The sequence below is a fragment of the Trachemys scripta genome, chromosome 12 (assembly GCF_013100865.1).
Source record: "Trachemys scripta elegans isolate TJP31775 chromosome 12, CAS_Tse_1.0, whole genome shotgun sequence".
NCBI lineage: Eukaryota > Metazoa > Chordata > Testudines > Emydidae > Trachemys > Trachemys scripta.
In genome coordinates this window covers 5471438-5494477 of record NC_048309.1, presented here as the reverse complement: position 1 = coordinate 5494477, position 23040 = coordinate 5471438, and the positions used below count along the sequence as shown (strand labels likewise).

Here is a 23040-nt window from a genome sequence, read left to right as displayed (position 1 = left end):
TCGTTTACATTAAAGAGGAATAGCACGAATGCTCCTGCCAACGAGCGAGCCAGCCAGCCGGCCAGAACCGCCCCCTGGTCACCAGGATCCCGGTGGCTCAAATTACAAACGGCCAAGGTTGCCTTTTTTCATAATAGCGACTGCGCAGACATATTTCTTTGTTCCTGAGCCAGACAGACAAAGCTCGTCACGCCCAGCCAATCTTTGTACAATGCAGTCTGCAGCCCTCTAGGTTTTTACCACCATCTGGTGGCAGAAAGAATTGAGTTTTCTGTCCACTGATTTCTCTTCTTTTTCTGTGTCGCGTCTTATCCCGCACTTATCACCAGACTAGCTGAGCACTTGCTAGTTGGGCATTAAGCAACATGGCTACGCATCTGTACCTGGGTGGTATCTTGTCATCTCGCCCTGGGGAGAACGGGGTGTGCTGAGGAGTGGTTCAGTAGGGTGGCTTGTTTGTGTACCTGTACATGCTGCTCTGTGTGTATGTTAGAGAAGGGAGGTCAAAGAAGCACGCCTTGCATGTGGCATGGAAGGTGGTGAGATCTGAGCCCTCAACAAAGCTCCATCTCCTGACCAGACAAACTGTACCCTTGTGATAGAAATCCTTTGTGAGTGAGGAGCAGGGTTTTTGAGCACAGTCCTCATCCCGGTGTTTTAGGCTCTTTGGGGCCCAGATCATTGAAGGTAAGGACTCAGACCTGGAACCTGAACTTGCAGATAATGTTCCAGACAACTGGGATGGACGGGGAACCAGAGGAAACCAATGAGTCCCACAATTTACAGCCATTGCTGTTGCCTAAACTGTATTGTGACATGCTGGATGGTGAAAAATTTACTATTTGCCAATTGGGTCTGCTTCTTTGCCCGAGATCAGAGAGGCTTTTTATGTAACGTGACAGCATTTCTAGGTTTGGCCAGATGGGACACAGTCACGTTTGAACACCACATCTGATGAATTTCAAAATGTCTGGGAACATTCTAGCCATCAGTGGGCTGACTGGGCTGGAATGTTGGTGAGAATCGCAAAGCCAGAAAAGCGGTTTGCTCCTTGCTCGCTAGGCCGAGCTGCCTCAGAGTGTGGGCCAGATGCTCAGCCAGAGGGCGAGGAGCAGCTCCTTCCTCCCAGCTGCCTCCCCCAAGCCTGGTCCATGACAGGTACGGGAGAGACACACAGAGCCACTAACATGGGGGGAAAGGAGGAGGGAATGGGGGTGCACAGAGCCACAGGCAAAGAAGGGCACAGTGTGCCGCTAGCATACAGGGCAAAGGGGGGGGGGACATACAGCTGAAGGCATGCAGGGAATGGGGGGACCCCATGAAAAGCCCCCAGAATGGGGTGGGAGGGTGGAATGGGGGCCCCAGAGAGCCTCTGGGAGGAAGGGGAGCACACAGAGGCCCTGGAATGTGGGGGAGGCAGGGAATGGAGGGACACAGAACCCCAGGGATGGGTGGGGCATGCAGAACGCCTGGAAACCCCCCCCCATTTGGGACATAGAACCCCAGGACTCAAAGGGTGTCATGGAACCCCCCCTCCCCCAGAGCCTCTGGCAGGGGGAAGAAGGGACTAGGCAGGACACAGAACCCCTGCTGTGGGAGAGAGGAGGGAATGGGTGAAAGTGGGGATAGCAGGGGATCCTAATATCGGGGGGCGGGGGGAACAGGGAGGACACAGAGCCCCTGGAATGAGGGAGGGCTGGGGGGAGGGTTACAGTTATTCCCTGAAATAAAGGGGGATGGGAGGGTGGCACACACAAATCTTGGGGGGAGGGGCAGGGGAATGAGGGTTGCAAGGAGCCCTGGGTGGATGCCATCAGCTTGGCTTACAGAAGCAATGATGTGTGCAGTCCTCTAACAATTGCCTCTCCAGTCATCGCAGTGGCTGTGATACTCAAACCTCCTCGACATCACTTATTCCTGCTGGGGAGGGGCAGCCCTGCTAGGCCATGAATAAACTCTGACTCCAGCCAATTCTAATTCCCATAGGTGACCAAGGCCTGGAACTGGTTCTTTGGACTCCCCTGCCAACGTCTTATCAACCTAATTTCGCTCCTTCCCTCCCTACGGGCGCTCACTGTGTGGTGATTTTCCCTTCATGCTTAGTGCTCCTCACAGAGGTCACCCCGATTGCTTTATATGTTAAGCAGGGGATGGTATTTTCCCCATTAGCCTTCCATGGGAACATAGGAACTGCCCGACTAGACCAGGTCCAAGAGCCATCTAGTCCAGTATCCTGTGTCTGACAGCAGCCAGCACCAGCTGTCTCAGTGTGTAAGGTACCCTGCAATATCAGTCTTGGGATAACCTGTCTACAAGGAAAGTATTTCCTCCTCACCACCACTAATTAGAGGTGGGGTTATGCCCTAGGGCATGAGGGTTTATATCCCTTCCAATGCCTTATAGCTGCTCCTTCCTAATCAACCTGAATGTCATTGTTTTAGCTAGCCCTAGAAAGTCTAGCCCTGACTCTTCGCTATTCAGGGTGTAGCGTTACACCCCAGCATCTTCCACCTCGACGGTTCATTCTCCTCTCCCTCGTCTGCACTTGGAATCCTGCACAGGCCAGCTCAGATGCTCAGGGTGACAATCCTTCCATTCAGAAGCTGGAGAACTGAAAGCAGGGCTGGGCACTCCTGGGGGAAGATTTCTGGAGGCAGAATTTTTCTTCTGCGGGTTCAACACAGTCTGAGGTTGATGCTTGGCAGCTTTTCGGGCAAGCATTGACCTAGACTTTGGGCTAGGACTATGGCGTTCCCCCCTCCCGCCCAGATGGTGATTTGAGATAGTTAAAATACAGGGACAGTTATGTTGTATAATGGGGAGTGGAGCAAATAATAAAAAAAAAAAGATGGATTGAAAGGGAACATAATGGATTTGGGGCCAACCCTCATCATTCTAAAAACATATCCTGGATTGCACCCACTGTGTGGTGCAGAATTATACATTAATGACCACGATGATGCACTTTTTGAACAGGGGGAGCATCCAGTGACCCCACCTAGCGCAGCAGTCAGTGTATAACAATTTGTATTGAAGCAAAGCAACAGCATCCACACTTGCAGTTCAAGGCACGGGCTCCCTACAGCACATTTTGAATGGAATCAGGTGTTCTCTCTTTCTACTGATCCACCCACCTTTCCCAATAGATTGCCATTGCTCCTTTTCCAAGACCCTGGAGTCTTGCACAGCTGATCATTCTGTTATTCCTCACCGTGGAGTCCAATAAAAGTTCCCCCGGGACATGTAGATTATTGTCATAGATTTTGCTAATCATTTACACATTCTAACATTACTGCAAAAATTAAGTCTTACAGAACACCATCGCGTCTGTGGAGCAGGCGTAACTATACAATGGTCTGGTCAGCAGGAAGTCTTGAAATGAATTTGCAAGGTGGACAGAAGGAATATATTGTCTTTTATAGTGAGAGAATCAACCCCAAATGGTTTTGCTTGTGTTGCTTCAGATTTGTGTGTGAAATGATTGATAAGTGACATGAGTCCTTGCTCCTGAAATAGATTAATCTTCTCTGGAAACAGCGGTTCTTTAAGCATGTATCCTTAGTATATCAGAAAATGACCTAGGAAAAGCCTGCAGATATCCAAGGCTACATTGTGTACTTGTTTCAGAGGCCAGAGAGCTATTGGTTTCATATCCCCGAGGTCTTTATAACAGAAATGTCAGGCTTCAAAAGAGATGAAAGGAAACAGAAAGAGAAGGCTCCTGGTGCAGCTATCGGCCTGGGTTCTCATAGAGCGTGAAACTGTAGAGTTTCCCTTTGAGGTACTGGAAGTCAGGCCTCTGATCTGGACTGAGGTGCCAGCACTTGCGCATGATTTCATAGAGCATGGGTGGGCACTTTGGCGGGCGGGACATTTGGAAACCTGTTTGGACTTTTTTGCAAACCTCGCTGTTACTCATACCTACAAATAAGGAAGAAAAAGTATATTAGAAGCATAACTGCATAACCCAAGTACAGCCAGAATAACAACTGGAATCCAGTATCTTTGGGGGTAAGTGCCATTATTCCTTCTTGAAGCATTCTTGTATGCACTTGGGAAAGTGGCTGGAATATAAATTGCCATGCTCAATTCTGCCCTGAGTTACACTCGTGGAAGTCAGTGGGAAAGATGCTGGTTAACTGAGGGCAGAAAGGAGTCTTTTAATCTTGCTTTATACTGTGATACAATCAGAAGAAGAGTGTTTTCCCAAGCTTTGATGCCTGTAACGTGTGCATCTTGTCAGCACAAGAGCTGGGTGAAAATTTTTGACATTTATTTTCAATGAAGAATGCAGATTTGGTAACATCGAAACATGTCAGTTTCATCAAATAGTTTCTGTTCCAAAAACAACTTTTAAAAAATGCCAAAAGAACCAAAATGTTTCATTTAGAAAATCCCAAATGAAATGTATTCATCTTCCCATTTGAAGTGACTTTTTGTTTCAAAATTTCCTTTATCTCATTTTAAAAAAAATTAAAAACTTTTCCAAAATGCTCAAAATCAAAACAATTTTCTTTCCTTTTTCAGAATAGCCAGTGACCTGAAAAATCCATTATTTGCACAGCTCTAGTCATCACGGCTTCTTGCCAATGCCTCTACCTTGGGCTCCAAACCAAACACAAAGCAGGTGCTTTCCATGATTCCTCGTGAAATTAAACTTATGCTGTGTGCAACTCCTCGCCATTCAGGCACAATACCTGGGTATGGAATCTGCCCATAGGTGATAATTTCATACAGAAGGATCCCAAAAGACCAAACATCGGACTTGATGGAATAGCGTCCGTGGGAAATGGCCTCAGGGGCTGTCCATTTATAGGGGATATTGTGGGAGTAAGACAAGTACACATCATCCTGCAAACACAAAGGATCTGTGATTAAAAGGAGAGGTAGATACAGTTCCTGGAAGCAGCGCTCTGCTCCCTCCAGATGTCAAAAATTGGTGCCATTCGGTTTGGACTGAAGGAAACAAAACTGGGATTTTACAGCAGGTGAGACTGGGTAATTGCTCTCCAACGACCAGGCATGAGACCAGTCTGAAAAACTGGGCAAAGCAGAAAGAGAGGAATCACCCTCCCACACTAGCTGTGGAGCTAGCTCCTCCGTGCAGTCCACATCAGCCCAGCACAATATTCCATGACTCTCCCATGCTCCCGCAATCCCCACAGAGATCCCATCCCTGGCCTTCTCCCTACATGCTACTGGGCAGGGAGCCTCGATGGACGGCTTCACATCCCATATTGGCTCTATATCCTGCCCCCCAACTCTTGGCCAATGCAACCACACTGGTTCCGCAGCTCCCAGGCCTTCTGCAACCACAGAAAACTAGGAGGGATTTGGCCGTAAGAGATCATTAGTGTATTCGGCGTTGATGTTGTTTCGGGGTTGAGAAGCACCTGCTGTGGAAAGCTTCTCCCATCTACTGATCATTGGATCCATTCCAATCCACCTTATTCTACAATCCTTCCTCACCTCTTGTTGCCCGCTGAGTTGAATGGAATTACTCACATGAGTAAACTCTATCCTGCATGAGAATGGGTTGCAGAATCAGGCCCTGAGACAATTCCTTTGCAAACGCGCCTGTTGCTCCATTAATTTGTGTGTCCAAAGTTAGCCACATTTTAACATTACTCAGAGGGGAATGTATTCAGAGCACCGTGGAGGAAATCCATGGTTGCATGGGGGTAACTCTAAGCAGATTATGGCTCATGGTTATTAACCATCAGTGGGCTTATGTTATCATAAGCTCATTGAGGGATTCATCAGGGTTCAGCAATCACATTTCCTTACTTCCCCCTTCCAAACCAACCACTGTCAGCCCTGAATTGATTTACAATACCTTGATAAGCCTGGCCAGGCCAAAGTCACCCACTTTGCAGATGTTGTTTTCTCCAACAAGAATATTTCTCGCAGCTAAATCTCGGTGAATAAAATTCTGAGACTCTAAGTAGCACATCCCATCAGCCACTTGGGATGCCATGTCAACCAGGTCGGTCATTTCCAGATGCTCCCCTTCTGACGCTGATAAAAAGTGAACAAAAGATCCTTCTATTATTATCTAGCTCTAACGGCCATGTGGATCAAAGACAGGAAAATAGCTCTGGGTGGTGGAAGGCACACTGTGGTGAAAAGGCAAAGCAAGATCTTAGCTGGTCATGGAAGCCTGTGTAGAAATCAAACAAGGGTAAGAGCATACCCGCAACACAATAGATCTCTGTATTGCATTTCCTTGCATGACATCACTGAACTTAGTGAATTCCATCCCTGCTGTTGTTAAAACCAATGATGGATGGACAGCAAGGATGAAATTGTGCCTCTGACTTTTCCCCGCAATTAAATTATCTCCGCCATTGAAAAGTATAAGGTAACTACTGACATGGGTTTAGTATCTACCCACCACAATCGTCTTGGGCTAAAATTTTCAAAAGCAACTAAGTCACTTAGGACCCTAAATTTCTTTTTTCTAAAGTGACTTAGGCCCTGAGCCTCAAAGGTATTTAGATGCTTAACTCCCAAGAGTGTAGGGACCTAAAATACCTTTGAAAATCTGCACCTTAGGAGTCCAATGAGAGACTTAGCTTCTTAAGACACTTAGGTGGTTTCAAAAAGTGAACCCTGGGTCACTTTCCACCTGCTTAATCCCAGAACTGTGAAGTACCCGTGGTTCCTAAGAGACTAGACCACCATTTTCAAAAATGTCCACCAATTATTTTGGAGGCCTCAATTGTTGGGGTGCCCTACATGAGACAGCTACTGCCTGAACTACCACAGCTGCCACTGGCTTCACCTACTACTAGATCAGTCATACTTGTTCCAGAGACAGCTCCTTCCTGGAGATCATCCTCTAGTTTTTATGATACATCCTCCAGTGCCCTGTTTTTAACCTAAGCTTGTATCATCGCTGTAAGTTAAGGAAGAAGGGAGGGGGCAGCTTGAAGATCAAACCTCTTTCTCCACTCACCATGGTTTGAAGTCACCAGGGAGCACCACTAATCTGCCTTACCTCGGAGAAAATCTAGCAGGTTTCCTTTGAGCATGAGCTCTGTGATGATGTAGACAGGATCTCCAACAGAAGAGATGGCATAGAGGGAGAGGATGTGCTTGTGCCTCAGATTCTTCATGACCTCGGTTTCGTTCTTGAAAGTGGCCTGGTACGTCAGGTCAGCTGCAAAGGAGCCATGTAAGAAAAGAGAATGGAAAGGAATGAGGTGCTTTAATAGAGATCTTTACATTGAATTACCTCTTCCAAGTCCAAGAGGCTATTGGCAGAAACCTAAGAGAGATGGAGACACGGGCATTCATGTCCATCATAAAGCAACTAAGAATATCTGGACAAAGAAATTGTCCCACTAACACCCCTTCGTAGATAAGAGATGCAGAATCCTAAAATGGGGCATTTCACAGAGCTAGTCTCTGGTGTTACTCTTGAGATGACAATATTAATACTGTTGCCCCTTTTCGACCTAAGCAGCTAGTCAAATTTCGGGGCCAGGAGGATGTTCCAGTTGGAAGCAGAAATTGATGGAGTCTGGCATTTTCTTTGATGCAATCTTGTTTACAACAGGAGTAAGCGACCTATGGCACGCATGCTGATTTTCAGTGGCACTCACACTGCCCGGGTCTTGGCCACTGGTCCGGGGGGCTCTGCATTTTAATTTCATTTTAAATGAAGCTTCTTAAACATTTTAAAAACCTTATTTACTTTACAATCAACAATAGTTTAGTTCTATATTATAGACTTATAGAAAGAGACCTTCTAAAAACATTAAAATGTATCACTGGCACGCGAAACCTTACATTAGAGTGAATAAATGAAGACTCAGCACACCACTTCTGAAAGGTTGCCTACCACAACCTACAAGGAAATAGTCCAAAGGCCTGCTTCTCTGAATGCAGGAGTCGTCGAGAACAAAAGAAGCAGTGTCTTAGCTTATGGCCCCAAGCCTTTTTAGCCAACACCAGACTCTCTAGCTTTTCCAGGGTCACATTGTACTCACCTCAGCCAAAAGCTCCTCTGCTCTGCCCACCCAGTAAAACTTCTGGGTGGGTTCACAACCCGTCGTCTTAGGGGAGGCACTTGTGCTTAACTTATCCTGAGAGTTGTGTTAATTGAAGGGTGTAGTCACACCCCATCTCAAAGAGGTTTGTGACCCATTCAGTCACCCGTACCTCTCAGCATACCAATACTGTGATGGGTGAGACACAGCAGGGCCAGGGAGCAGTGGGAGAGTGATCTTATTGGGTGCTGGGAAGTGGGCGGGTATAAGCCCTAGGCCTACTAAGGCGCGGTTCCCTGTAGAGTAGGGAAGGTTACTACAGGTTAATTGGAGCACCTTCAATTAAGGCCCTGTCAGGAACCTAATAAAAAACCCTGCTTCAGGCAGACAGGGTGGTGGGAGGAAGGAGAGAGGACTAGAGTTTGGAGGGAAGGGAGACTCCCTTCCCCAGTGTCAAGGACTGAGGGTAACCCTACCCAAGGGGGAAGAGGGTAAGAAACCTGCTGGGGTTTAGAGGGGCTGGGGCTCAGGGTGAGGCGCAAACCCAGACTCCTTCCCCGCTTCTCTCCTCTACCACCTTCCTGGGCCACTAGCGGGGCAAGGGACGGTGTCCTAGCACCCCTCACCAAGAAAAGCGTGGGACCCACCATACCAACATTGGCTATTTTGCCATACTGGGTATCAGCTTTAGGACCCTGCATGGAGTCAGGGGACTTTAGTGACTCATTTTGGCAGCTGGACCAAGTGGATCTTATTATCTCCATTTTAGGACTACAAAGCCATGTCCTGATGGGCACAAAGGAAGTGTTTTTCAATCATGTTGGCTAAATTAGCTTCACACAAGCGAGAAGGTCTCTCAATACTCATTAAGATGCAGACTAACACACTTAAATCCATAGAACTGGCTGGGTTTTAACCTAGGGTAGCCTTTCTGGAGCCAGAGAAAGCAGGAGGAAGGTCTTTCAGAGAGAAACCCTAGGAACAGTCTGCTCGGAGTTGGGGCTACCGTTCATGTTGTAGGTACAGGCCTGCCCCAGGGCTTTGTTATTATATAAGTCAAGGATAAAGGCAAGCCTCAGGGGTGGGGGGTAAGTTTGCACCATAACCACTGTGGTTACAAATACTTTGCATTTCTTCACGACCCTTTAAAAAACAAAACAAAAAAACCCACCCACAACAACGACTGATGACCCTCTACCACAGAGTGGAAGGCAGGTCTACAGTGACACCACCCTACCCATGCAGCAAGGCATTCTGGGAGTTGTAGTTCCCAGTGGCACTCTTGCAATCATAGGCCAGAGAAAAGAATCCTGGGAAATGGAGCAGGAATATAAATTAACTCTATTTCCATCTCCTGCCTATAATAATCTTCTGTTGACAGGTAGGAGAGGCCTGCTGCCACAGGGACTGGGGTCTTTGCTGAGAGGAAATCAGGGAAGGAGGTTAGAAGGGGCTGTGGGAAGCAGTCTGAGAAAGATCCAGGGAAAAGGGCAAAGAAGCAGGCAGGAGTCCGGAACTGTGGGAGGGGTAAGTTCTTTGTTCGGGAGCGGCCTGTGTGAGAAGCACTGGACTCGGGGGTAAAGGCTTCAACTTGGGTTGGAACAGTTGTTTGTTGTCAATGGACTCTCGTTATCCTGAAAAGGGCAGAGTTTCGGTTTGGCCAGTGGTTGAGAGTAGCAAGACAGTGGGGGAAGCTGAAGTAGCAAAAAGACGACAAGCCCCCGCTACACTCTCTAGATAAAGAGCACAAACATTCCTCCAGAATAAAAGTTCTCACCTTTGGGGATTGTTTTAATTGCAACTTTGACCTTGTTTTTCCAATATCCTTCATAGACTTCTCCAAAGTATCCAGCTCCCAGCTTCTTGACCAGACTGAATTCTTCTCTGGGTCTTTCCCAGTCATCCCAGTGAGGAAGAGGCTCTTGTTCTTGCTAGATTAAACAACAACAAAACAACTTTATAATGTTTCAGCCTGAGAAAGTCCATTGGGGGAAATAACGGAGATATAGGTCCACCACTGACAGCTGGGCCAGCAGGTGGCTGAAGGCCTGGCTAGAACAAGATGAGTGATGTGTTGTGATCAGTGCTCTCTGCAAGGGCTGATGGACCAATCAATCAGGGTGATTGATGTGATTATACATCCAGAGAAAGGATGTTATATTCGCTCTACATCACTCGGTGACAACCAGATGTTCCAGGATGTGCTCCTACAATGTGTCATTACCATGGAAGTACTCAGATACCATGGAGATGTTTGCAGACCACATTGAGGGAAGCCATGTAAGCACCTAGACAATTAGACCATTTTGGGGCAGGGCAACACATGTTTTTCCACTTGCAAAAATACCACCTTTTCTTTCTTCACTTTCTCTTTTGCAACATGAAAGGCAACATCCACAAGCATAAACCCCATGCCACTTCACCAAGGAAAAAGTGTTTTTTTTTCTTTCAAAAACAAATGAGACTTCACTATCTAGAGAGCAAAGTTGCACCCAGGCCAAGTTCCTAACTGCAGCCTGGGTGAAATAGTCACAACTGGAAATGATTTTTCCCCTAGGGTGAAATCTATGATTTTTTGTTGCCAAATCTCAGGTTTCCAACATGAATATCCATGAAGCAAAAGCTGGTGACCTGGCTGATTTCTCTACAGGTGTCCTATTTGCGAGACAAGGCTTCTTCATTGCATCCTTCTTCTGCTGCAGTGAGCATGTGTGTACAGGCAGCAGTGAAGGGGTTAAGGAATGGTCTATGTATCAGCTGCTATTTCCATGGCACTGGGTGAGCATAAAAGATGCTACATGCTTCCTTAGTCAAATGACATAGATGCATACCCCCTAGATAACACTCAATCTTCTACCCACACAGAGTTCCAATATACACCCAAACCATCTGCCAATCTGAGATGCTATCCTGATACCTTGCTCCTTCAGTCTCCCTTGCCATTTCTTGATATGCTTATGCATTAATTTGCCATCATCCTGAGGGTAACTCCCCTGACTTCAATATTTACACCAGGGATTGATTTTTGCCAAGCAAATTTGATTTCTATAGTTGCTGATCTTACAGAATGGGCAGTGACTAATAGGATGTATATACAACATTGGAAGAACTTGTATAATTTTACTCCTGGGGAATTCTGCACCAAAAATTCTGCAAAATTCTCCATATTTTATTTGTCAAAATAACGCAATATAATCATGCCTGTTTCAATTATTTTAGTAATTTATTTAAACTGCAATACAGAAAAAAGTCACAACAACAATCCAGCATTTCCTAAACACATGAAAGTTACATTGCAGATACTTGGTAACCAATACCCACATTCCAGTGATAACCTGGATTTTCATTGAAATTACATTACAGAACACCAAACTGCAGAATAAAAATAAAGTAGAATGTCACTTTAAATTGCTCAGACTTTCACATATGAAAGTCATTCATTTTTGCTAATCATTGTCTTGCATTTCAATGCAATCCAGTATTTTTATTTAAATTATAGTACAGAAAACAAAGAGCCTTCAAGTTTTTCTCATTTAGTGATTTCCTTCCTGCGCAAAGGATAAAATTGTACAGTGAAAAACTTCCTCTTTCCATCTGCAGGGTTTGAGACAGCATTTATGCAATTCAAGGCCAATTTGGCGATATTTGGAATCTTCTCTTTCACCGAAAGCCAAAAGACTTGGAGGTCTACAAAAATAGGTTTACTTTGAATAGCTTCAAGCACAATCTTTTCCCTGTACAGTTTTAGCTCCTGTTCAGGTACCTCAGAAAAACCAGGTATTGCTTGAAAACACTCACACAGTGTATTGGCAAGATATAAACACAATGAGGATCAAATAACCTACAAGCCTTCAGTAAATTCAGACCTGGTTGTCCAAAGGACTAATATTTGTCAAGCTTTTGAGATGCTTCATGGAATGCCTCTTTAAAGAGATCTAGAAAGACAAGTCTTTCAACAGGAGATACATTTTCCCTACATTTGAAAAACTCTGAGGTGCTTTCTGAAGGGAGCTCTAGATGTGAACTGCAATATATCTGCTCTTCTTCCAGAAGGTCAAATGCTTTAACAGTGCAAGGCTTCCTGCTCTCAAATGCCAGATTTAAACTGAGAATTTGTTCACCTTTCTGTGCTAGAAAAGTGATCTGTACAAAAGCGATCTGTACTTTCAATAACACATATTTAGTTGGGTCATTCAGCATTTTCTGAACAGTTTGCACAGAAACTGAGGAGTTGCTGTTGCTCTCTTCACTGAAGAACTCTTTGTAGAACTGAAAGTTCTTAGCGTGATACTGAATATCATGGAACCAGATGTTCCAGCATGTTCTACCCGGGCTAGAAGGTCTGGATGCTTTTGCATCTGGAGACTCCTCTTGTAGTTTCTGGTTAATGAAACGGAGGTACCGCACTTTCCTACTACCAGAGTTATAGAACATGTTTTTGAAGCACTTTACATGTGTATCAACCAGCTGAAAAGGCTTTCGAAATGATCCACTAATTAAATTAACAATACGTGCGAAACAGATGATATGGACAGAATTTGGAAACAGTGTCAAAAACACAGAATCAAATGCCTTTTACATGTAACTAACATTGTCAGTATCAATTACTAAAACATTTTCATAATCAAGCTGGTACTCATTTCCTGCTTTGACTACAGCCTGTGAAACAGCTGACTGATTAACAGCATCAAAAACACTTTATCCATCAAAAAAGAGCTAGCATGCCCATGGCAAGCAGGTTCTAATGGTGCAAACAGTACAGTCATCAAAGATAACAGCGATTTTCTTGTCTTTAAGCTTCAGTTTTAAGTTTTCCTTTTCTTTGAGGTACACTTTGGGTGAGTGCCTCAGTCAGTTGTGTCCTATCAGGAATTGCACCACCGTTCCGGACCCTGTTGTCAAGAAAATCTTGCACAAGTGGGTGGTCAGTCTTTGACATAGGAATGTTGGCACCCGCTAGTGTCTTCACTCATGCTGTAAAAATCTGAAAGTAGAGAAGTTAGATAAGTCTTGAGTGAGCACCAATGTTTACTATCCATGTGACATTTTTAATCTTAGATTAATACATTTATTCACATTATAGAATCATAGAATATCAGGGTTGGAAGGGATCTCAGGAGATCATCTAGTCCAACCCCCTGCTCAAAGCAGGACCAATCCCCTGACAGATTTTTGCCCCAGATCCCAAAATGGCCCCCTCAAGGATTGAACTCACAACCCTAGGTTTAGCAGGCCAATGCTCAAACCACTGAGCTATCCCTCCCCCTGCATTTAGTTCCGAATGTCTAGATTTTAATTTAGATTTATAGTATAGTAAATGATCACATGATTATATATATATTGTAATATTTAGTAATTTGGCTTATGCCTCTATTCAGGAGACTCACACTCAATAACAAAAGTGCATTATTAAATTACAGTCGACTGTAGAACATCACATGAAAATGCAAAAGTGACAGTGTAGAGTGTATTATTATCAACAGAAAACTGACCATAGTCATCACTTAAAAAAAGTTTAAAAACAGAGCTGTCTATTCAAGATCTCCAAGCAAGCGGAGACCCCATCGCTATAGCTCTTCTAAGCTACTTATCTTATTTTTCTATATTATAACATTTTCTGATATTTCCACTCACCTCCACACGTTCTTTCTCCGCCTGTGTTTTGTTTTTCAGTGTACATGTTTCTGCCTTCCTCTTGAGCCATATCTTCCTTCAGTTTGCGTTTTTTTTTTTTAAGGCAAAATGATCAACAAATTACAGACTGTTGGTCATGATTGAGAACAACATTGCAGGATGCGCAAAATAATTTGTCCCCCTTCGCGTGCAGTTTTGCATGAGAAGCTGGTGTAGCTGTTTTCGGTGCAGGATGTTAAAGCCATTCACATCATGCACAAGAATGAATATCCCTTTGGTAACTTCATCTGGACCTGCCTGGCTACTTCGGGAAGTGCTCGGTTCTGACTGTCCTGACATTTTATTGACTGCTTGACAAATGTTTTATTTGCCCTCAAAGTCTTTTTTTTTTTAAATGGTAAGTAAAATAGATCCTGAACTGTAATCTATCTCCATTGTGCCACTCGGGCAGAGGAAAAAAAAGCAAGAAACCACATAGATCTTCCTAGCTGAGGATTCCCTTCCTGTCATTTACAATAAGGCGCCTTTATACCACTCTGGCAACGTAAAGGAGCCTTAAAATTTTTACACCTGTTTTATGCTGCTGGGAGACTTGATTAAGAATGGGAACAATTCAATAACAGTAGGAACAGTAACAACTAAGCAAGAAGGCTGCTACATTTTCTGCTCTTCTTAGAATAGAATAGAATCATAAAATAGAATATCAGGGTTGGAAGGGATCTCAGGAGGTCATCTAGTCCAACCCCTGCTCAAAGCAGGACCAACCCCCAACTAAATCATCCCAGCCAGGGCTTTGTCAAGCCTGACCTTAAAAACCTCTAAGGAAGGAGATTCCACCACCCTCCTAGTGAAAAAGTTTTTCCTAATATCCAGCCTAAATCTCCCCCACTGCAACTTGAGACCATTACTCCTTGTTCTGACATCTGGTACCACTGAGAACAGTCTAGATCCATCTTCTTTGGAACCCCCTTTCAGGTAGTTGAAAGCAGTTACCAAATCCCCCCTCATTCTTCTCTTCTGCAGACTAAACAATCCCAGTTCCTTCAGCCTCTCCTCATAAGTCATGTGCTCCAGCCCCCTAATCATTTTGGTTGCCCTTTGCTGGACTCTTTCCAGTTTTTCCACATCCTTCTTGTAGTGTGGGGCCCAAAACTGGACACAGTACTCCAGATGAGGTCTCACCAATGCCGAATAGAGGGGAATGATCACGTCCCTCGATCTGCTGGCAATGCCCCTACTTATACAGCCCAAAATGCCGTTAGCCTTCTTGAGGGGATAAAGCCTGCCTTGAGCCTACCTCCAAACAACCTGAAGCTCTATCCCTCCATGCCGGGTGTGTTGCAATAGCCTCTCTCGCTCATTCAGTCACATGCATGCCCAGCCCCGTCCGCCTGGCAGTGATTGATGTTTCCCCACACGTGCCCAGCCCTGCACCCCCCGCAGTGATTTACATCTCCACCGGTTGCTCCAGGTGCTCGAAGAGAGATGTCCGGGCTCCCTGGGAAGCAGCGTGTGTCCCCCGCAGATTTGTTTGCTTCCCCATTTTTCTGTGGGGAGCAAAGAAATCTGCAGAGGATATGAATTCTGTATGCGTTCAGTGGGGCAGAATTCCCCCAGGAGTATATAATATACGTGCAGTCACTGGATGGCAGTGTTCGGTTGACACTAAGTGTGCATTTCTGTGTCGGGGGCGGATTTATTTACTCATTAGCAGCTTTATAAGGCCAGAAAGGACCATTGTGATTAACAAGCATGATCTCCTGGATAAGACAGGCCGTGGGTCTGAATTAATTTCTGTTTGAACGAGAGCATATTTTTTAGAAAAACATCGAATCTGGATTTTAAAATTGCCAGTGATGGGGACTCCACCACAGCCCTTGGTAAGGTGTTCCACTGTTAAAAAAAAATGGTGCTTTATTTAGTCTGAATTTGTCTAACGTCAATGTCCAGCCATTAGCTCTTGTTATACCTTTGTCTGCTAGACTGAAGAGCCCATTATCAAAGTTTTGTTCCTCATGCAGGTACGTACAGAGTGTGATCAAGCCACCCCTTAGCCTTCTCTCTGTTGAGCTAAACAGATTGAGTCTAGAGTCTATCACTATAAGGCATGTTATCCAATTCTTTAATCATTCTCATGACTCTTATAGACTCATAGACTTTAAGGCCAGATGGGACCATTGTGATCATCTGGTCTAACCTCCTGCACTTTGCAGACCACAGAACCTCACCCGCTCATTCCTATAATAGACCCATAACCTCTGGCTGAGTTCCTGACGTCATAGAATCGTACCACTGGAAGGGCCTCGAGAGGTCATCTAGTCCAGTCCCCTGCACTCATGGCAGGACTAAGTATTATCTAGACCAGGGGTGGGCAAACAACGGCCTGCGGGACCATCCTGCTCAGCCCCGAGCTCCTGGCCCAGGAGGCTAGCCCCGGCACCTCCCCTGCTGTTCCCCTTCCCCCGCAGCCACAGCTCACTCCACCACCGGCGCAATGCTCTGGGCGACGGGGCTGTGAGCTCCTGGGGCAACGCAGCTGCAGAGCCCGGCCTGACCCGGTCTCTGAGCTGTGTGGTGGCAGTGGCGTGACCTGGCTCCAGCTGGGCAGCACGGCTGTAGCGCCGCCAGCCACCGGTGCTCCAGGCAGCACGGTAAGGGGGCAGGGAGCATGGGGGGGGGGGTTGGATAGAGGGCAGGGAAGTTCGGGGTGGTGGTCAGGGGTGGGGGTGTGGATGGTGATTGGGGAGGGGGAACAAGGGGTTGAATGGGAGCAGGGGTCCCAGGGCGCAGTCAGGAAGGAGGGGGGGTTGGATGGGGTGGCAGGGGCCAGGCAGGGGACAGGGGGAAGGGGTAGTTAGATGGGGCGGGGGGCCATCAGGAATGAGAGGAGGGGTTGGATGGGGCAGCGGGGGTCCAGGGGCGGTCAGGAGACAGGGAGCGGGGGTGTGTGGATGGGGCAGGGGTCCCGGGGGTGGAGGACCCACGACCCACTCCCCTAACCAGCCCTCCATACAATTTATGAAACCCGATGTGGCCCTCAGGCCAAAAAGTGTGCCCGCCCCGATCTAGACCATGGTATCTCTCTCATGCTATAAGTGTGCCAACTCATGTATCACCTAACAATACGAATATGCAGGGCCAGATTTGTAAAGATATTTACTGACTTGAAGATGCAGGTAAGTGCTTAGAGGGATTTTCAAAAATGCCTAAACAGATTAGGCATCTAACTTTTATTGATTTCAATGGGAGTTAGGGGCTTAACCTGTTTAACATCTCTTGAAAATGCTACTATGTACTTATCTGCATCTCCAGGCACTTCAATACCTTTGAAATCTGGCCCTTGGTGCTTATGAGACATCTACCTCCTAATGATTTTACAAAAGTGGGTATTATTCTCCTCATGTTACAGATTGGGAAACGGAGGCACAGGTAGGTTTCAGGATGTGCCCAAAGTCAGAGTCGGTGACAGAGTCAGGAATAGCATTTAAGTCTTCTGATTTCAAGTCCCCTGGTCTAACTAATAGATTTTAAGATCTCCTGTAGAACACAAACCAGAGAATTTCACCCTGTGATCGAGCCCATCTGACCTCCTATATAACACAGGCCATAAAATTTCACCCAGTCACCCCTGTACTGAGCCCATCTGACTTCCAGGCCTGCATGCAAGAAGACATCAAACTTGTCCTTCCATATCCTGACTCACTCACCAACTAACGCTCCCACCACAAGCATCATTCTGGCAGTTCTTGGCTGGTTCAGATTTACCTTCCAGCAGGGGATTGTCAGTCTCAGGCCGTGGGAGAGGTTCTTCGCTTTGTAATGCTCCACCAGGCTGAGCAGATCTGGGAAGGAGAGCGCAGCGTTCATGTAGAGGTTCCCCTGGGAGTTCCGCCAGATCTTGTAGTGCCTCACAATTGAGTCATCCCGAACTGTGAAATCAAGGAGGAGAGGCGGGAGGAGCACACAATGCAAAGCAGTCATTAAATGTGCTGCTACCTTCCCATTCCAGTAACTGACAACATGCCAGGAGGCAAGAAGTCATTCCTCACACACCTGTCACAGGTGGGGGAAAGGTTTGGATCTGTACAGGGTCTGCCTACCTCCTGCACCTGGGTTTCAGAATCGAACATGGTGATCTCTCACTAAAATCACCAATTTGCTTTAACTTAAGGCCTGGCTGTCAGAGGTGCTGGACAATCTGTTGCTCTCATTGACTGCAGAGTTGTGGGTGCTCAGCACAGGTGTAATGGTGATTGTAATCCCTGGAGACAGTGTCTATAAAGCACCTGGCTCACTCTGGGTACTGAAATAAACCAAATATGGAACCAGCTAGAATGTGTATCAGTGATGACTAGCAATGCTGTCAGGAATTTTAGTCCGTTCCCTTCAAACACTGCCAATGCTTGCAGAGAAGAATCCAGTGTCCTCTGATCTTGTGTTTCTGATCCTTGTTCCCTGCTGCACATGGACTCAGTGCACACCTCTGTTAGACACATGCCTTCCAACAAGTCTTCCTGGAACTCACAAGCCCTGGTTTCAGCTGGAACTATGTGTTGTTTTTTTTAAGGTTTAAATACATGTTTACATTTATGGCCCTGACTAACTTAAATCACTCATTACTGGCAAACCTCTGAGTTATTTTTGCTCTGTTTCCTGGTAGGTATTGTCCTGAGACTTGATGCAGCCGCAGGAGATTAACCACTGGAACTGCCAGACTGCAAACTTTACTGCTGTCTTCCTGGAACAGAGAGGCTCAGAATCCCCATTTCTAGCAGCTGTCTGAGCAGTTGGCTCAAAGGAACAACTTTCAATGCATTTGATCTGGGATGGAGGAGGGGAAGAAGTATGTGATTTCTGTACTATGGAACGGAGAGTGATCACATATGGTTTCTTAAAGAGACATGCCAGCCTGCTGAGCACATAACTTTCCAAAATGTTTGTACCTACCCAGATCACCATCTATGAAAGAAGTGGGTGGAAGGGGTATTGGGGTATCTTCAGCATCTAACACAGCTTTGTTTATGATCAGTGTCACCGATTCCTGGTGTAACAAGCTCAACAATTTCACAGGAAAATGCCTTATTAATAGCAGCAGGCGGAGCAGAAAAAATACCTTTACTTCTTACAAAAAAAAGAAATCAAGACATACCATTGCATGCCAGGGCACTCTAAATTGGAAGAACCTTCTCCTTTCAGATAGGCAAGTCAAAAAAATGGATAGTGTCTTTAGTATGGCTGGCTCCTGTGAAGTTGCTAAATAGTCCAGAAAAGGAAATTCCATATTCAGAGGTCTAAGCAAAAGGGCTGGTGTTTTGTTACAGAGGTTGGGTCAGAAGGAGGGAGAGAAATAGTTCGACTTACCTGAAAGCACGTAGTCAGTATCTTTTTTCTCACTGATTCGGATTAGAAAGGCCCCGGCCTTGTTCTTTTCTGACAGCAGCCTCTGTAAGGTCTCGGAACGTGAGATCTGCCCAAAAAACCAGCTGGAGGAGGAGAGAAAATAAACCTGTGCTGAGATGGAGTCTCCCTAGAGTGTCAGCACACCTGGGGATCTCTGCATCAAGTGCTATTGTAACAACTCCATGGCCAGCTAGAGACGTCAGTGTGTCGCTGTTCTGCATCCCCCAGCCACAAAGAACCTGCTTCAGGGGACAGGACTCTGCCCCCCACGCCATCAACACATCCCTCAAGCTAAGGAAGGTTCAGTCTCTTTCTGCATCTATGACTTCTTTTGGGGTTGCTGCATTGTCTTTGTGGCGCACCCAGATCCCAACTCCCTGGACATAAATTCATGCCATGAGGTTTAGCACCAGGGTGGCTGCTGGTGGAGAGCTTCCTCTTGCTGGCTAATCATATTCCACAGGACCCCACTAGTTCATCACAGGGGTCCAGGCTGCACTAGCCACTGGTTAATCGGCCCTATTAACCCTATGGATGAGTTCGCTTTACAAGTTAGTTAAGTTACAGAAGCTGGTTAACAAAGAGCATCAGCCAGTCACTGGTGGGAGTGGCGTTCCCACCTGCTTTTCATACACACCTTCACTGTCTCTGGGATTCACAGCCAAAGAGTAGGGGACCAGACTTCCCAGGACCATCTTGGCGAGGCAAAACAGCCATAAATGAAGCTTGTTGACCTGAGGTTATGGCTGGTCTGGGTCACTGGCAAGGCACAAAGAAGGCAGCCAGAGGATGCCGATATTCAGGCCCTAGATATCTGGCCCTCCCTATTTCCCTTTCCAGAGGCTGTCCTTGCCATCCAGCGCTGGGCATATGGGTGTCACACACAGGTTCTCTTTGGCCTTGCCTTGCAGGATGCTGCCCCAGTGTTTCATTGTAACACAAACCTTTGTAAAAGGGCTGTAGTTTCCTATACAGAAACAAGCCACTATCTATGGATCAGCTCAGAGACTGACACCCAAAACTGCTTGGCTTGGCTAAACTGCCATTTGGCTACCAAATGCAAAGCCCTCTTATCTTCCAGCATTAAACAGTGGTTAAGATTCCTGACCCCAGCAGGGTTTTACTTACGATTCTGCCTCCATGGTCTCCTGCTCTGCTAAGTAATTGTAAGGAACATAACCTTCTGCTAGGATCCTGTTCGAGCCATCGACTTTCTTGGCCCACCACCATTCTCCTTCTTGCCTGATGACCTGGAAGAGGTCTCCTGCCCGGAAGCTGATTTCTGTCAGTGTCCTGGCCTCAAAGTCCCAGAGGCTGGTGTACAGAGGACTGGCTCCAAGCCTGGAATTCATGCTGCCAGGTAGAGGAGCTGAATTATGGCAGGAGTTCGGTCTCCCCACAGCAAAGCCAAAGTCAACAAGGTTCTCCTCGTTTTCCAGCCATGAGCTCTTTAAAGAGCTGTGTTGAGCAGCCCTGCAATGCTTGTCTCCGGCTGCCTTCCAAAGGCGTCTGTGTAATTCTGCCAACTTATCTCATTGCAGGCAGGTCAGAGGGTACCTGTCAGGAGCAGACTTTGCAATAACGCCCTCTGCACATCATCTTCTTTATAGCTAAATTGCTGCCCTGCCCTTAAGCCACGCCTCTCTTGGCAACAAAAGGCCAGAAGGAAGCCAAGTGAATTGCTGCCTGGTCTCAGGTGGGTGCAAGGCACCAACCCCGTGAAGCAAGCAGGGCTGCCTACCTAAAGGGCAGAGGTGGAGGGGCATGTGTGACACGATGAGGTTTCACTTTAGGGTACCTACAATCTGCACTGCGATCGGGAGGGGTGATTGACGCATGTGCAGACATACGAGGCCTACCTTTAACTAGCTCACATACGAATAGCAGTGACGCTGTGGCAGGACAGACTTCATCCTGGGCTCCGCAAGCCCACCTGGGACCCGAGGTATCATTTGGGTGGTTAGCCGTGTTGTCATGGCTTCATTGCTAGTGGTCCCCAAGCTAGCTAGATTGCAAGCACACCCCCTGATTGGAGTGTAGCCGTCCCCTGGGTGAATTTCACCCAGCTGTAGACTGCTACATGGGAGAGGAGAAAGGGAGAGAAAGGGGGAAACCAGAGATGGTAGGAGAGAAGAGAGGGAGAGGAATTTATAGAGAAAGACGAGGGTCAAGGAGGTTAAAAAGGGAGGAAGGGAAGAGAGAGAAAATGGGGAAAGAGGCGAAGGGGAGGGGAATAGGGAATGAAATGGAATTTTAGAGGGTTAGTGGCGATTCTTGCGTCAGCCTGAGGATTTCAGGCATGTTAAAAAGGCAGTTATTACATGCGACACATAAGGGTGTAAAGGCAACATCCTAGCCTCCGTTTTGGGGCAAGGAGCTATGGTCAATGTCTCTCGCGTGCACCAAAACAGAAGCCAGGAGCATATTGCCTTACATCGTTATGTGCCGTATGTAATAACTGCTCCATAAAAGCCACTCAGGTGTATGTGCAGTCCCACTTTTAGGGATCCCACTCCCCTGTGCCTTTTATGGGGCCTGATCCAATTCTCATTGAAGTCAATGGAACACTTCCTGTTGCCTGTGCTGGACGGGGTCCATACAAGGCTTTTCACCTGTAGATCTCATGACATGTAGCCTAGACAAACCTACTATAAGGTGGGTGCACAACTGGCTGGAAAATCATACTCAGAGAGGAGTTATCAATGGATCACAGTCCAGCATTAGGGGAAATGGAGGCAAAAGGAAGTCATTTTTAAATTCTAATCCTGGCCTCCAAAGCAAAGTGCTTGCAACTCCTCCCAGGGTGGTATCCTCCACAAACGTTATACGTGTATTCTCTATCCCATTAGCCAAATCATTTATGAAGATATTGAAGAGAACCAGGCTCCAGCCAAGTCCCTGCGGGACCCCCATCGATTTGGCCTTCCAGCTGGACTGTGAACCATTGAGAATTCCTCTTTGAGTACGGTTTTCCAGCCAGTTGTGCACCCATCTTACAGGAGGTTCGTCTAGGCTATATTTCCTTGGTTTGCTTATGAGATGGTCATGTGAGACAGTGTCCACAGCCTTACTAAAGTTGAGGTATATCACAGCTACTGCTTCCCCCATTCACAAGGCTTGTTATCCTGCCAAAGGAGGATATTAGGTCGTTTTGACATGATTTGTTCTTGACAAATCCATGTTGATTGTTACAATCACCTTATTATCTTCTAGGTGCTTACAAAGTGTTTGATGATTTGCTCCCATTATCTTTCTGGGTACCAAAGTTAAACTGACTGATTTGTAATTCCCCAGGTTGTCCTTATTCCCCTTTTTATAGATAGGGGCTATATTTGCCCTTTTTCAGTCCTCTCCCGCTCTTCATGAGTTCTCAGAGATAATCACTAATGGATCAGAGATTCTTCAGCCAGTACTGTAAGTCTTGTAGGATGTATTTTGTCTGGCCCTGCCCACTTGAAGACATCTAACGTGTCTAAGTAATTCTTAATACGTTCTTTCCCTATTTTAACCTTAGATCCTACCCCATTTATACTGATATTCACTATGTTAGTGGTCCAATCACTGCAGGGGTTTTTTTGGTGAAAACTGAAACAAAAAAGGCATTTAACACTTTGGTCATTGCTACATTTTCTGTTATTGTCTTTTCCTCCTCATTGAGTAATGGCCCTATTCTGCCTTAGTCTTCCTCTTGCTTCTAATGTGTTTGTAAAATGTTTTCTTGTTACCCTTTATAACCCTAGCTTATTGTGTGCCTTGGCCTTTTCATTTTTGTCCCTACATGCTGGTGTTGTTGTCTTTTTATATTCATCTTGAGTAATTTGACCTGGTTTCCACTTTTTGTATGAGTTTCAGGTCGTTGACGATTGCCTAGTTAAGCCATGGTGGGCTCTTACCATACTTACTATAAACTTTCCTACTGAGATCAAGATAGAAATGGGAGGCAGACCTGTTGCAAGGCTATGGATGGGTAAATGGGGTTAGAACATGGTTGATGTCATGGTAGATGTCTATT

At 46.1% G+C, this 23040-nt stretch overlaps 1 protein-coding gene and 1 pseudogene across 1 annotated transcript; both read right to left on the bottom strand.

The window, feature by feature from the left end:
• Window positions 1-3188: 3188 nt before the first annotated feature.
• On the bottom strand, window positions 3189-20589 carry PTK6 (protein tyrosine kinase 6). Its single transcript, XM_034787902.1, has 8 exons — window positions 20157-20589; window positions 18990-19111; window positions 17394-17557; window positions 9772-9925; window positions 7001-7162; window positions 5837-6018; window positions 4698-4851; window positions 3189-3921 (listed from the first exon to the last, which is right to left on the bottom strand). The coding sequence occupies exons 1-8, from the start codon at window positions 20378-20380 to the stop codon at window positions 3731-3733; spliced, it is 1353 nt and encodes a 450-aa protein (XP_034643793.1). The 5' UTR covers window positions 20381-20589; the 3' UTR covers window positions 3189-3730.
• LOC117886238 lies at window positions 11432-13967 on the bottom strand (annotated as a pseudogene).
• Window positions 20590-23040: the final 2451 nt, after the last annotated feature.